The sequence below is a fragment of the Camellia sinensis genome, chromosome 2 (assembly GCF_055761805.1).
Source record: "Camellia sinensis isolate YWXY chromosome 2, ASM5576180v1, whole genome shotgun sequence".
Classification (NCBI taxonomy): domain Eukaryota; kingdom Viridiplantae; phylum Streptophyta; class Magnoliopsida; order Ericales; family Theaceae; genus Camellia; species Camellia sinensis.
The window spans coordinates 46921560-46935796 of record NC_138962.1 but is presented as its reverse complement, the minus strand read 5'-3'; the positions used below and the strand labels follow the sequence as shown (position 1 = coordinate 46935796).

Sequence of the window (14237 nt, the reverse complement as noted above, 5' to 3'; positions counted from 1 at the left end):
TTTCCCCATCTTCTTCCTCTTCAACATATAAACCACCATAGATCTCATTTACTGGCCATTCCACCATCACAAAAACAACACCGTACGCCACCACAATACCATTCCACAACACCCTTTTGCCATGCACCACCACAAAACAAGACCCTCCTGCCACCCACTGCCATTTCACAGCACCTTTTCACCACTCTACCACCATTTAACAACACTCTTCTGCCACCCACAACCACCAAACAACACTTCTCACCACCCCTCTACCCCACCCACCATCAAACAACACAACTGCTATGTTGCAGACCTTTGCAGAACATGAAACAAACAAAAGAAATTTGTAATCCTTTCATCAAACCGCTAGTGGGCAAAGCTTGTGAATATTGAACGAACATCTTGTTCTCAATTTCTTCAATCTATGTGTAAACAAAAGTTAAAAATGTAACAGGAATGGAGGACAAGAAGCAAAACAACAATGAAGAATTTTATAAAAAAAATTCTATGTTGTGTATGTATTAATGAAGAATTCCAAACAAAACAAAAATGAAATAACAAATGGAGGCAACGATGGAGTCTAGGGAAAGGAGCAGAGGCAAAAGCTAGGAAAGGGGAGGGGAGAGAGGATGGTGAAGGTGAGGGGGGCGACGACGAGATGTTGGGGAAATGGAGAGTAGCGTCTAGGCAATCTGAACAAGAGGAAGGGAGCGGCAAGGGCGCTGTGGAAAGGGAAAGGGAACAGTGATGAGGTAGTGGTGGTAGAGAAGGAAGAGATTGGGTTGGAGATGGAGGAGAGAGATTGTGTATGGCTTTGATCGGGACAAAATTTTGGGAAGCTCTACACTCCGGTTTAGATGGAGATGTATTGATTTGGTGTAGTTGAGTGTATTGGAGCATCAAAATAAGTAAATCTAATTGATTGAAAGAAAAATGTGTATGAATTGATAATTTTGCCCTTGAGGCATGGTCATATGTAATTAGTTGAAAGAAAGAAATGTGAATAAATTGACAATTTTGCCATTAAGACATAGTTATGTGTCATGTACGTGATCAATTTCCGTGAAAAAAAAAAATCGTGATAGGTTGTTTTTAATTGACACAAATTTGAAAATTTAAGATTAAATGTGTTACAATTAATATGAACTTTTCATTTCAAAATAAAATACTTATGAAAATACTTTTTACTTATAACATCATTTTTGTGATTTTTTTGGGTATAAATTTTATATAAAAAAAAGAAGGAAAGAAAAACAGACACACTATCGAAAAATTATTTGGTATTTGTAGGGTGTCACATGTCGATGCTCTTTACCAATTACAGTACATCATGTCCCTTTCTGTTCTCTAATAACTCAACACAAAATCATGGGTCTTATATTTTCTATCAATCACAATACTCCTAGGGCATCATGTGTAGGGGTGTAAAAAAAATCGGTGGAACTGGTAAACCAATCCAATCCGATCTAAAGCGTCAATTTAGTCTAGTTTTTATTAGTTTCGATTCTGAAAATGATGAAAACATTTAAATTGGTTGGGTATTCGGTTCTAAGATTTTGGTTACGATTCCAAATGGAATCACTCCGTGACATATTTATTTATTTATTTATTTATTATTATTATTATATGTAAAAATTAAAATATAAAAAAACATTTATAAGATTTGAACACTAGCATTCATTGTAAAATTGATAATCAAATTAATTATCATTAATTTGTTTACAAATATAAAATATATATCATGTTTGTTGTTATATAAAATTTATAGAAGCGTAAAATCGAAATCAAAATGAACAAAGTCAATTTTTATGATTCAATTCCGGTCCAATTTCACAAGTTAACAATTAAGTTACAATTTTAATTTTTTTAAAACCAATTGTTACGATTCGATTATTAATTTCCTCTAAAATTGAATCAATTCAATTCGTGTATATCCTTAACCACGTGACCGTGGAACCATCAAATAATTTATCCACACTACTTCACGTGACTCCTCCCACCCAACCATAATCCAATCTCCACCATCCCCCATCCAAGGGCCTCGATTTCCTCTCTCCATTTATCTTAAAATCCAACACATACAAAAAATAAATAAAAAAATAAAAAACCTTTCGTCTCTGTGCTCTCTCTCGGAAGCTCAATCCGAGCCTCTCTCCTCAACGAAACACAGTCTTCCTTTAATGCCCCAATTCCATTTTCAGACGTTTCATTTCATTACACACACACATATATATATACACACACTCACTTGCATGCACAACACATTTATGTATATTTATATGTGAATTCAATGCTCGTTTAGGGTTTTATTTCACTTTCACCATCCTCGTAGTTTACTTCATTCTTTTTATGAATTGGTCAAGTAATTGGAGTTAGGGTTAGGGTTAGGGTTAGGGTTTTACTTTGTATTCCTGTTCTCTCTTTGTTCACTGAGAGAGGGCGAGATCGATATATACATACACTATATATATAGATAAATAGAACCAGAATTATATACAGAGAGAGAGAGAGAGAGTGATGTTGTAAGAATGGAAGCAGTGAATCCGATTCCACTTCAAGCAAGGCCCCATGAAGAACTTGAAGATCACATGCAGGTATCATCGATACGGGTCGATGAAGACGGAGGAGGAGGAGGGTTCGAAGCCGATGATGTCAGTGGTGGTTGTGCCGTGGAAGTGCAAGTGAACTCTGTAATCCTCCCTGTGAATAACAACCCTGTTGCTCTTCCCTCTCCGACGAGTGAGCTTTCCATTTCATTCGAAGGCGAGGTTTATGTATTCCCTGCGGTCACTCCCGAAAAGGTTAGTTTTTTTTGTTTTCTTGGGCATTTTCTGATTGTGAGGAGATTTTGGATTTTGATTTCACCTACTCAGTTCTATATAATTGCTCGACGATTGCTATATTCGTGCGTATTCGAATTTGTTATGTTTAATGTGAATTGAATTCTCATGTGCTTCATTAGTAATTTTGTTGTTTTTGATGAGCCTAGGCTGTGTGTATAACAATATTGGGAAATATTCCTAGCAGTTGTTTGTGTGTTAAATTCCCCTAGTTTGTTTGATAATAGGATGGTTTTTATAGCGAGTAATCCTCATTATGCAACATCTTCTTATAACATGAACTGACTAGAGAAGATTTTCAGTATAGTGGTTTTAATCGGTTTCTTTCCCCAACTGCATTGATCATTTGGTATATGCGTAATAGGGTCTTACTATCTTCTAGGTTAATGCGGATCATGTTGATGAAGGGGAAAGCAAAGCAGTGTGTTTCTCCATGACTTTGTGCATTCAATAAGGCTACAGACACGGAACCAATCATGTAAAATAATCCTAATCCTAGCCATGCATATTCAGATGGTGGAGCCGGTCATGAAAGAAACAATTGCTTCACCTATTTTTATGTGGTTGATTATGTGACCGTAGACTTATTATTGCTGTGCATTAAGGCATATCAATTTGGAATTTGTCCTGAGTTTCGAATTCCATGGGTTTTGGTCAGGGGAATCTTGGGATTAATGCTACACTAATATTGGAGGACTCTTTTAAAACTTGATGTGGAAGCAATATAAATTTTTCCCATGCTGTTTGGTTGGGATGCCAATATAATAGGCCCATTATAATATGTAAAACTTTTAGTATTTGATTTCTATTGCTGAAATATTTAAGTAATGAAACTTTTAAATTTGAAAACTATAAGATAAATAAAAGTGTTAATTGAGAATGAATATGAAAATTATATTTTGTTGTGTGTATTCAGTATTTAATGACTAGTCTCTCTAACTTAAAATTAAGATTTGTAATTTCATTTTGAGTCAATTTCCATATTTAAGTGGTAGGTAATTTTACATTACCAACACTCTTATTTGTGAACCAAAAATGCATTTAGTTTTAAGCCTTGTTATCGAACAAGGCTTTTAGTTGAAGTTGTGTGTGCTTGGTTTTTCAAGTATGTGGAGGACTATGAATGGGTTCTCTACCATCATTGCATTATCTGATCTCCAGTCTACTGTGTAAAGATGCCGGAAATATTTTTATGTGAGGGAGGATTTCAACCTTTTATTGCTGTTATGGATAGGGATGATATCTTATGAAAGGAGGACTGCTTTGTAGAGATTGCCATCGTTGATGTGTCGGTTACATTTTGCTTGCAAACCATACCAAACTAAGTCTTATGTACCAGTCAAGTTGGGTTGACTGCATGAATCCTTTGTTGTCATTTGCTCTGTCAAGGTTATATGCTCAATTAAACTAAATAAATCCATGTCATCTTTTTACTATTGCATCCCATGTCAATTGAGGTCTTTTTCTTCCCCTAATGTTTCTATTTATGATGTAAAACTATCCTAGCATGTTGTTTCTCAACTTATCTTCAAATTGGTACTTCTACCATTTCATGAATATATTCATTTCAAATTTGTATGTCCTATCTTACCACAATCCGTCTAAGCATATTAATCATAATGAAAATGCTTTTGAAAATGCATGATTTATTTTCTGAATTAATGGAGAGGATGTGCTGTTGCTGCAGTGATTTCATTTCAGTTGTCTGGGTTTGACTAGATGTTTGAGTGTGAGGATAACTGTTTTCCCCTGCAAGTGGTTGTAATGTGTTCATTTATGATTTAACTGCTTCCATGGCTGAATTTTTCAGCATGTCACAACCTAGTTCCCCCCATGATACATAGGGCGTTGCGAACTTAGTATGGTTTAATAGTGACATTTATTAAATTGTTGAACAAAATATGCTGCTTGGGTATCTGTTCACATCTTACATAAGACAGGTGCAAGCGGTGCTGTTGCTCTTGGGAGGGCGAGAAATACCTAATAGTGTGCCTAGCTCAGAATTTTTGTTGCAACAGAATAACAAGGTAGTCCTGTTGCAATTTCATTTTCTCCTAATAACCTTTTAGTCAATATTTGATGTTTCTATCCGCTTGGCTGCAGAGTTTAGGTGGTGCCTCAAGTCGCTCAAATATTTCTCGAAGAACTGCATCCTTGGTTAGGTTTCGTGCAAAACGGAAAGAGAGAAGTTTTGAGAAGAAAATTCGGTACTCATGTCGAAAAGAGCTTGCTTTGAGGTGAGTTGAATCTGCAACATTGTTAATAATTTCTGCCTACTTTCCACATTAGAGGAAATTGATTAGTAAATGATGTGCTTTCTTACTCGGACTCAGGTTCAGTTGTGGGTGTGTCCTAGAGTCCAAATTCCCTCACCCTTAATCTTTAAGAAAATAGCGATATGTATCCAAAGTTGGGTATGGGTACGTGGATACATCAACATTTAAATATATTATATATAATTTAATTATATAGCGTAAGATATTTTTTAGGAATTTACTTGAACTTAACGGATTTAGGGGGACAAGGGATTTCTATCTGTCATCCATGTGAGAGACTTAAAAAGTTTTTTTACTATCAAATGTGAGCTTCTTCTTATTCAAACATCGTGAAAATTTTGAGGACTGAAGTATCTCATTTGGTATGTTCTCATACCTTTACCCTTGTTACATTTGGTGAACATGGGTACAGTTGGAGAAATTAAAGATTCCATATAATACTAATGATGTGATTTGCAATGGATATCTGTCTGACTAAATCAGAAATCATAAGGTGTCTGAAGAACGTTACAAAACTTTCTGATCATAATATGATGGTGTTTGCAGGATGGACTGTTACTGCAAGTTTTTAATTAAAAAATTATCAAGACTTTGTTTAGCGATTGATCAATGGCTTGTGTAAATAAGTGGTGTGTATCCTGGTGAGGATATTTCTGTAATTTATTGGTTATGTTGGCTAAATATAAATATGATCAATCCACTCTCTAGGGTTGAATCAACTTCTCTTCAGTTTCTCAATTATGCTAACAGTAGATAACACGTTCAATCTAATATTGATGTTTAAAGTAAAGATGTTTTTGGATGCTATTCCCCATAATATCACTATCAAAGGGCAAACAGAGCTCTTCTCAGATGCTACTAAGTTCAACGAAATTCTAGATATCTTTTGTATAGCAGCCCACATATGTTGTTTTATTTGAAACAAATGATTTGTAGTTGTCACGAGTGTCTCTTAATTTCTCAATTGTTGTAGCCTGGAAATTTTTGCTGTTATTGTTGTTATCATCTCTAGTAATCTTATGTTGGTTTTGTCAATTTCACTAATCTTCTAGGATGCATCGTAAGAATGGCCAATTCGCATCAATAAAGAAATTGGCTGATGGTGACTGGCATCCAAGTGATGGCACCCCTCCCCCAGTATCTGCGTGAGTGAAGCTTACTCTTCTTTGGTAATTGAAGTTAATATTAACATCATATTGTCGAATTTTATACTTTATTTAGCATTATTGTTTTTAACATTTTGTAATTTACTGTAATTATCACATATCATTAGATAGATACAAATTTTAAATAAGCTGTGCTAGCTTACAAATATGAAAATTGTATTAGTTTTGAAGTAGGATATATAAAGGCTAATGTTCTTTTATTTTCTTGACAAATCTCACTTCATTACATCTAATCTGTACTAATGACGTTATATTGGATTGAATTTTATTGATTCGTTAAATGCACGCAATCTCTTTGAAATTATATTGTATAATTTGTATAATGTTGTGTCATATTTGTGTTTGAAATTTTTTGTCCATTATGACCAACCGATTATTAATTGATTTATGTTCCAGTAATTACAACATGGTGGTCTTTTTTCCACTATAATGGCTTGGTGCTAGAGTAGCTCTGTTTCTAATCTCTCTCTCTCTCTCTCTCTCTCTCTCTCTCTCTCTCTGGGTATTTTGTATTAGTGTACGTAAATGTCAACATTGTGGGATTAGTGAAAAGTCTACTCCAGCAATGCGTCGGGGCCCCGCGGGTCCGAGAACTCTTTGCAATGCTTGTGGGCTTAGGTGGGCGAACAAGGTAGCTAAATATGTTCATGTTTGCTTGCAGTTATTTATGCTAGGTATAATTGTTATTACATTCCAGGACATTTCTTTACATCATCAGTGCATAAGTTCTTTTTTTCCTTTCAAATCATAAAATATTGGGAAGACCTTTTTCTTTGTGGATTGGAGAAGGCCAACTGTGTTAAGTTAAAATTAAAAAAACTATGAGGAGGCCCAACGGTTTTGAGAAAAAGATATTGAGAACTGCCAACAGACACAAAATAACAAATTCAGGAGAGTATAAATTGTGAATATTGGCTTATTTGGTTTTACTGTGGCTATTACTTTATCCAGTTCATTATATGGCTTGAACTTGTATCATGTTCATATCTTGCTACATGCTTTGTTGACTAAATCTGATGTCTCCAAAACACTATTCAATCTTCCTCTGACGTTTTGTTTAAAAAATGAACTTTATTTATTGATTTAGAATGGCGGTTTTTGAAGTTAGAACAAAGAAGGAATCACTCGATTTCCTGGATAGAATAATATATTTCTGTAGATTAGATATCATGCAAATACTTTCTATAGCAGTAGAACTTTGCTCTTATTCATTTACTCTGTATTTGTGTCTCATCAAATTTGTAATTTTTTTAAAAGTTGCCATGATGTTATGTTGGATTTGTGTTAATCCCGTTTCATCCTTAATTGTATTTCAAGGGGACCTTGAGAGATCTTACGAAGGCAGGAAGGATTTCTTCTTTCAACGAAAATGAGTCGGTATGACTTTTTGTTGATACTGGATGGAGCAAAATGCTACAGGATTTTATACATTGTTAAAAATTGATTCATAGCCATTCAGGATGATTGCCTATATTTGTTCTTTGCCATTTCTTTTTGTGCGGGAATTTTTTGTTTTCATTCTTGCATATTGCTTTAATTATGATGTTTTCTCAACTGAAAAGCTTGTGCTTGTTGGGATCTGGCAGATTCAATCATTTTGCAAAACAGATCAAACGTAGTTGGAGTAACTATATAACTTTTGTTTATCTTCATGCCTTAATCAGGGAACTCCTCTTGGTGTAGAGCTTGTGGAAGCGGAAAATCTGTATCATAATCAGGATGAGCAGGTAGGATGGCTGGAGATTAATCATGATGCAAAGATGTATCAGTTTACATGATAATTGTGAATCTTTTAATGAATAATTGTTACATCTCTGTTAGCGTGTTTTGTATTGCGTCTTCACTGACTATAAGAACCTGCTGAAGAAAACTTCAAAGCTGCTTTTCATGTTATTTAGTTTTTCTTTCAATCGGAAAATATTATATTGTTTCTGAAGCGAATTGGTCTGAGTATTAGCTGATGGTTCATGTTATGCTAGAGTATGGCATGACTGTTATTTTCTCTTGTTGATTTAAACAGGGGAGCCCAGAAGAGATGAAACCTTTGGCAATGGAGTTAGGGAATCCTTCCATGATGCAGAATGAGCAGGTATGCTCTCTCTTGGAAACTGGAATAAAAGATTTACCGCTGTCTACATCATTGGAGACATTATCTCCAAATCTCTCCTTCCATTTGTATATATTTATGTTAACAAAGTTAATATCTATTACTATTATAGAATGCCAAAGAAGAAAATTGTGATTAGAGAAGAATACTGTGATTAGGTCGTGGAGTATCTTCTGACATTTGACCAAGTATTAGCAAAATTGTTATTATGTTGTGATGCGTCAAACCAATGAGGCAGCGGCAACATGAATGGGGAAGGAGTCTATATCACTCACAAATGTAATTAATTTTTAGTGAGAGGATATTTAAGTGATGGCTTATTGTTGTACTTGTGTTTGATTTTGTTAAGAAGAGAAGTATTTTTTTGGAATCGCAATCCACAGTGCTGGTGAAATTGGAGTTTGTTTATGGTGCTGAATGGGCAATTTAATAATGTTTTGCAAATAAATTTTAAAGAGTTAGTGAGCCATAAAATGTGGGATAGAATTCTTTAACGCTGTTTGTATTTTTCTAGACATTATATTATTTTTTAGTATATGAAAATCAGAAAATATTTTGAGATAATATTAGGTTAGTGCTCAACATTTTGATATCGAAATATACAATGACTGAGCCTGGGGGATATATGTTGCTGAGTTTCAGATTGTTCATTTCGTTGCTTATTACAGTTAAGAGATTATGCTCACATCTTGTTACAGTTTAAATGATAAGTCTATTCATTCGATGTTCAGGATTCGCTGGAAGCCACAGAAGCTGTTACTGACAATTCAGCAGTCCAAGTGGAAAATTCATCAGCCAACCTTGATGATCAGGTATTCTTTCATCAAGTTTCTTGATCCTTATTGTCTAGGGAATTGTTTCTTTTCTACTGCCATTTTTTTCCTTCAAACGTTTTGCGTGCATCATTTTTTTTTTCCCTTCCAAGGTCCCATTGACCTATTAAGTTTCCAGTGTCATCTTCCTTTGTTTTGTAGTAAAATATGCATTTAATATGCTGCCTATCCTATGATATTGTTGAGACTCAGTGTGAAAGTTAATGGGAGAAATTTTCCTCTGGACCTTCATTGAGAAACATCTCTCATCAATTATTTAGTTTCTAGTGCAGAACAGGAAAAAAAATATAAATAAATAAATTTTTATATTTTTAAAGGTACGTTTGTAGAATTTTCTCATAAAGCAGAGTTTGTGTCAAGTCTGGAGGCCTTGAAGAGCTCCCTGTCTTTTCTGAACTAGTTGGAGGTTACGTTGTTGCTAGTTATAGCCATTATGGTTAGAAGTAAATGGTCAGTTTATCCAAAGAGCAAACCTCGAGGAGGGTTATTTGAAGTAAGACACGGGAAATAGTAACGACTACAGGGAATGGAATAAAAAAAAAGGACAATGAGAGAAGAATCCCAGCGAATGCATAAATTTGATTCAAGAGCTTTGTATAAAGAATCAGGGGTCAACCAAAAAGCCCAATATAGAATATAATCTATGAAAACAGAGATCTGCACATTGAAATTTTTGGGCTTGAAGATGGATTGTGGTGTGAACTCTGTGAAGACCGAATAGCTGTAGAGCAAATTGTGTAGTGAGACTTGCCAGATCCCAGAGTGTAATCAACACCCCCAGGAAAACCAGAATGGGAGAAATGAGATGTCAAACCAGAACCTAAAACTGGGAGTTTGTCTTATTTTCTACTCCCAAATTTATTTCTTCTCCCATTTATTCCCAGAATATAACATTTTTGCATTGCCAATTTCTCAAGCTTTCACCTTCTTTTTTGTTTTTGGTTTGATTTTGTTTGACATCAATTTAACATTATTCTATATATTTTCCTGAGTTAGCTTTACAGTTCATTCAGGGTTGAGATGCTTTTTTTTTCCCCCCTGAAAGCTGATAGGAACTTAATATATTTTATCCTTGAGACCTCAGTGACATGAATGTGTGAATTTTAAAATTACAATATGTTTTTTATCCGCTTGTTAACACTTGCAGGAAACTCTAGATGAGCTTGCGAGCGCATCAGGGACAGAATTTGAGATTCCAACAAACTTCGATGAGCAGGTATTTGTTTTTTGAGCAACGTTAACCCAAACCAATTGGTCACATTTAGCATTTGGATATCAATAATGTACAGGTTGACGTCGATTCCCACATGGTGACTGGTTGGCCTGGGACCTGATTTTGACCTCTAATTTAAGTTCAGAGTTCTTTCGTGGTTGGGGGAGGAGAGGGAATGCTATAGCTGTTTCTCTGCTGACATTCTGGGAGATAGTTTTGTTAATAATGCCTGTGTATCTAGCTTGATGTTGTCCTAGTAAATACCCTTGCAAATATATGACATGTGATCAATTTTCTGCATTATCTTTTATTTGGGGGGTGGGGAAAAAAACACTTTGACTTTCCTTTATCACCTTTTTTTCCAAGGGGATTTTGTGAATATCATTGGCTGAAATGGAAAGCTTGTTTCAAAGCTACCCTTTGTTATATGATCCTTTTCTGCTTCAGCATTCATAGGTTTTCTTGGAATGGACTGCGTGTTCATTGTTCCATTGACCTGATATATTCTGAAGATCCCAGAATGAATGTTGATGTGTTTAACTGAGCATACTAGCAGAATTTGTTTATTTGGGCTACACTTCTGTTGTAGCCGCTTTTGATTTTCGCATTAATTATGTTCCAAGACTGATAGCAGATCGGTGTCTAGAAGCAAAAATGAAAAAACGAATAAAAAATTAAATTTCCAACTCACAATACGGTAAAAAATGTTGTGATAAAATTTTAAAAGAAAATTGAAAAATTAGTTGTAATACATTTTTTAAACGAAAAGGATTTTTCAAAAACGCAGAAAATATAAATAGAAACTTTGGGAAAAGAATAAAAAAAAATTCAAAAAAGAAAATGTATGTTCGAAAAAAGAAATCAAAAGGTGTTTTAAAAAAGAAAATTTGTAAATGTTGTAGTTGTAACGAAGGTTACTATACACCTGAATGTTCAAAAAGGGAAAAAAGTGTAAAGAAAATGATCAAAATTTTTAAAGAACAAGATTTTGAAATAATATATGGCGAAGAAATTTCTGATAAAGAAGAAATCTTATATGAAATTTCTAGTGATGAAAAAAGTTCAAATGAAAAAATAATCTTTATGATGATTAATATAGATAGTTAAGAAATATCTCAAGAAGTAGATAGTATATTTCAAGAAGAATTATAAGCAATTCGACTTGGAGATGTAATTGGAGAAGCAAAAACTTTTACCAACGAAGAATTAGCAAAATTTAAAAAAATGTAAAAAGTTACTGTTCCAGAAATTTATGAACTTTCAAAATTTAACTTCTTTTCAGCAAGAGTGTTTGAACAATACAGTGGTAACACTCAAGCAAAATGGCCAGAAGAATGAAATATTGATATTCTTTTTTTGATAAGAAAAAGGTTGCAAGATGGAAAAAGAAATATCCTGAAATTCAATATATTCATATTTAACTCAGATAACCTTAATAGCCTTATTTTGTCAGGGATAGATATTTCTATTTTGACAGTAATTTTTGATAATAGATTTTTCGACCAAATGAAAGCAAATCATTGGAGGAATCCTAAATGATCCTAATCTTGAAGACACAGTTAGAATAAAAATTAAAACACAAGAATTAGGAATGAAATCAAATTCCCATGATTTGGCTATTCGTTGAAAAACAATTCACGAATTGATCAAATTTCTTGAAACAAAAACGAAATCAAACGATAATAAAATTGTTGAAATCTTTGAACCAATACCATTTGACACGGTAATATAACACCGTCTAATGAATTGGAGCGATTTAGAAGTCCTTCAATAATGGTTAATCTATGACCTAGTGGGACAAGGAGAATCTCCTAAAATAAAAAATTCTGCACAATTACAAGTGCAAGCATTAGGAAAAAATTTATATATTGAAAATACTGTTTCAAAAATTAAAACATCAACTTCTGTATTTGAAAAAGATTTTCCTAACAAATCATTTTCAAAATTAAGCATTGGAGACTCGAGTAATAATTCTAATAAAAAATCTATTACTTCAAACAATGTTCAGATTCCTACTTTCCTAGGAACAAGAAGTCAATTTAAACATATTAAGTCTGCATATATGTATCATTTTTAAACAAAAAATGATTATATTATTTTTTCTCCTAGCCAAGGAAAAATAAGATTATATGTGTTATGAATATTTAATTTTACAAGTTATAAACCCTATAACCTCAGTGTTCTCATAGGCATAGGAGCCACAATCAACTCATATAAATGGAATGTCATATCAAAAGAAAAATGGACATTAATAAAACATCTAATTTTGGTTACTGAAATTGATGACAACCATACTTCCATACAATTCAAGGCTAAAAATATAGCTATTTGATTAAATGATAGCAAGTTCATTATACTAAAAATTCTATGTTTTCCTAATATGTATAGAGATTTCCTTCTTGGAAATAATTTTATATATAAATATCTTCCAATGTAAATGCACGAAAAAACCATTTCATTAAGCATAAACAATGTCTTAATTCATATTCCGTTGTTAGAACAATATAAATACATTTGTGATAAAGAGTTTGCGCCCGTTCCGCGTGGTGATTTGACCCCCATTATCAAAACCATTGATAAATCATATTGAATTTATAAAATTTTAGTGAACATCCATTAAAACTATGGCAACGTAGTCTACGTTATTGTAGTTTGAAATTAAAAGGCCCTAATGTTATCATTAGAGTAAGACTAATGATCTATACTAGACAAGATATATATGAATTTGACATTCAACTCCAGAAACTTTTAGACAAAAAGTTAATCAAAGAAACTAGAAGCCCTCATTCTAGTTCAGCTTTTATGGTAAGAAACCATACTGAAATAAAAAGAGGAAAAACCCGAATTATAGTCAACTATAAATGGCTAAATGAAAATTTAGAATTTGATGGATATTTTATTCCAAGAAAAGATGTTTTGATTAACTTAACCAAATGATCAAAAATCTTTAGCAAAATTGATTGTAAAAGTGGATTTTGGCAAATTCAATTGACTAAAGAGTCAAAAAAATTAACAGCTTTCAGTACCCCTCGAGGACATTACCATTGGAATGTCATGCCCTTTGGATTAAATATAGCATCACAGGTATTTCAACGGTAGATGGATACAATTTTTAAAGATCTTAAAGATTGTTGTATAGTTTATATTGATGATACATTTATCTTCTCTAAAACCAATGAGGAGCATAAGAAACATTTAAAATTACTTTGTGAAAAAATCCAAAACAAGGAATTATTTTGTCTCCAAAAAAGATTAAACTAGAAATAGAATCAATTGAATTTTTTAGAATAATTTTAGACTAGAAAGGTTTAAAATTATAGGAACATATTTTGTCCAAAGTACGAGATTTTCCTTATACTCATGAAAATATGACACAATTACAGAGTTTATTAGGCATTTTAAATTATGGATGAAATTTTATCAAAAATCTTTCAAAAATAGAAATTCTTTGGTTAACTAAATTAAGGGAAAATGTTATTTTTGAATGGACAACAGAAGATGTTGCTTTAATTAAACAAATTAAAGAAAATGTTAAAACTTTACCAGATATTTATCTTCCTAAAGCGGGTGATAAATTAATTTTAAAAACAGATGCCTCAAAAGCATGCTGGGAATGTGTTTTTAAAGCAATACCAAGTAATTTATTGCATGATAAAGAGAGACCTTTTATCAGAAAATGAGACTAGACCCAAAAAAATTCAATACCCATAAAATTACAAAAAAAAAAAAAAAAATTAATTTGTGGATATAATTCTGGAACATTTAAACCAAATGAACAGAAATATATTATTTTTGAAAAAAAATTACTTACAATAAAATT

The 14237-nt window shown here is 33.0% G+C and overlaps 1 protein-coding gene across 2 annotated transcripts; it reads left to right on the top strand.

The window, feature by feature from the left end:
• Window positions 1-380: 380 nt before the first annotated feature.
• LOC114278256 (GATA transcription factor 24) lies at window positions 381-10843 on the top strand. 2 transcript variants are annotated; one of them, XM_028220265.2, is made up of 11 exons: window positions 381-2783; window positions 4763-4849; window positions 4926-5059; window positions 6151-6243; window positions 6781-6895; window positions 7582-7641; window positions 7929-7991; window positions 8285-8353; window positions 9103-9183; window positions 10352-10420; window positions 10494-10843. In XM_028220265.2, exons 1-11 carry the CDS (start codon window positions 2511-2513, stop codon window positions 10536-10538), a joined length of 1089 nt encoding a protein of 362 aa, XP_028076066.2. In that variant the 5' UTR covers window positions 381-2510; the 3' UTR covers window positions 10539-10843. The 2 variants fall into 2 exon arrangements, with proteins under 2 accessions (XP_028076066.2, XP_028076067.2); XM_028220266.2 differs by lacking the exon at window positions 7582-7641 and having other exon boundaries at window positions 1201-2783.
• Window positions 10844-14237: the final 3394 nt, after the last annotated feature.

Coding starts and splice junctions, on each gene's coding strand:
- LOC114278256 (XM_028220265.2), top strand. CDS start 2,511: ATGGAAGCAGTGAATCCGATTCCACTTCAAGCAAGGCCCCATGAAGAA. Junction 4,850..4,925: donor TGTTGCAACAGAATAACAAG/GTAGTCCTGTTG, acceptor GCTTGGCTGCAG/AGTTTAGGTGGTGCCTCAAG. Junction 8,354..9,102: donor CCATGATGCAGAATGAGCAG/GTATGCTCTCTC, acceptor TTCGATGTTCAG/GATTCGCTGGAAGCCACAGA.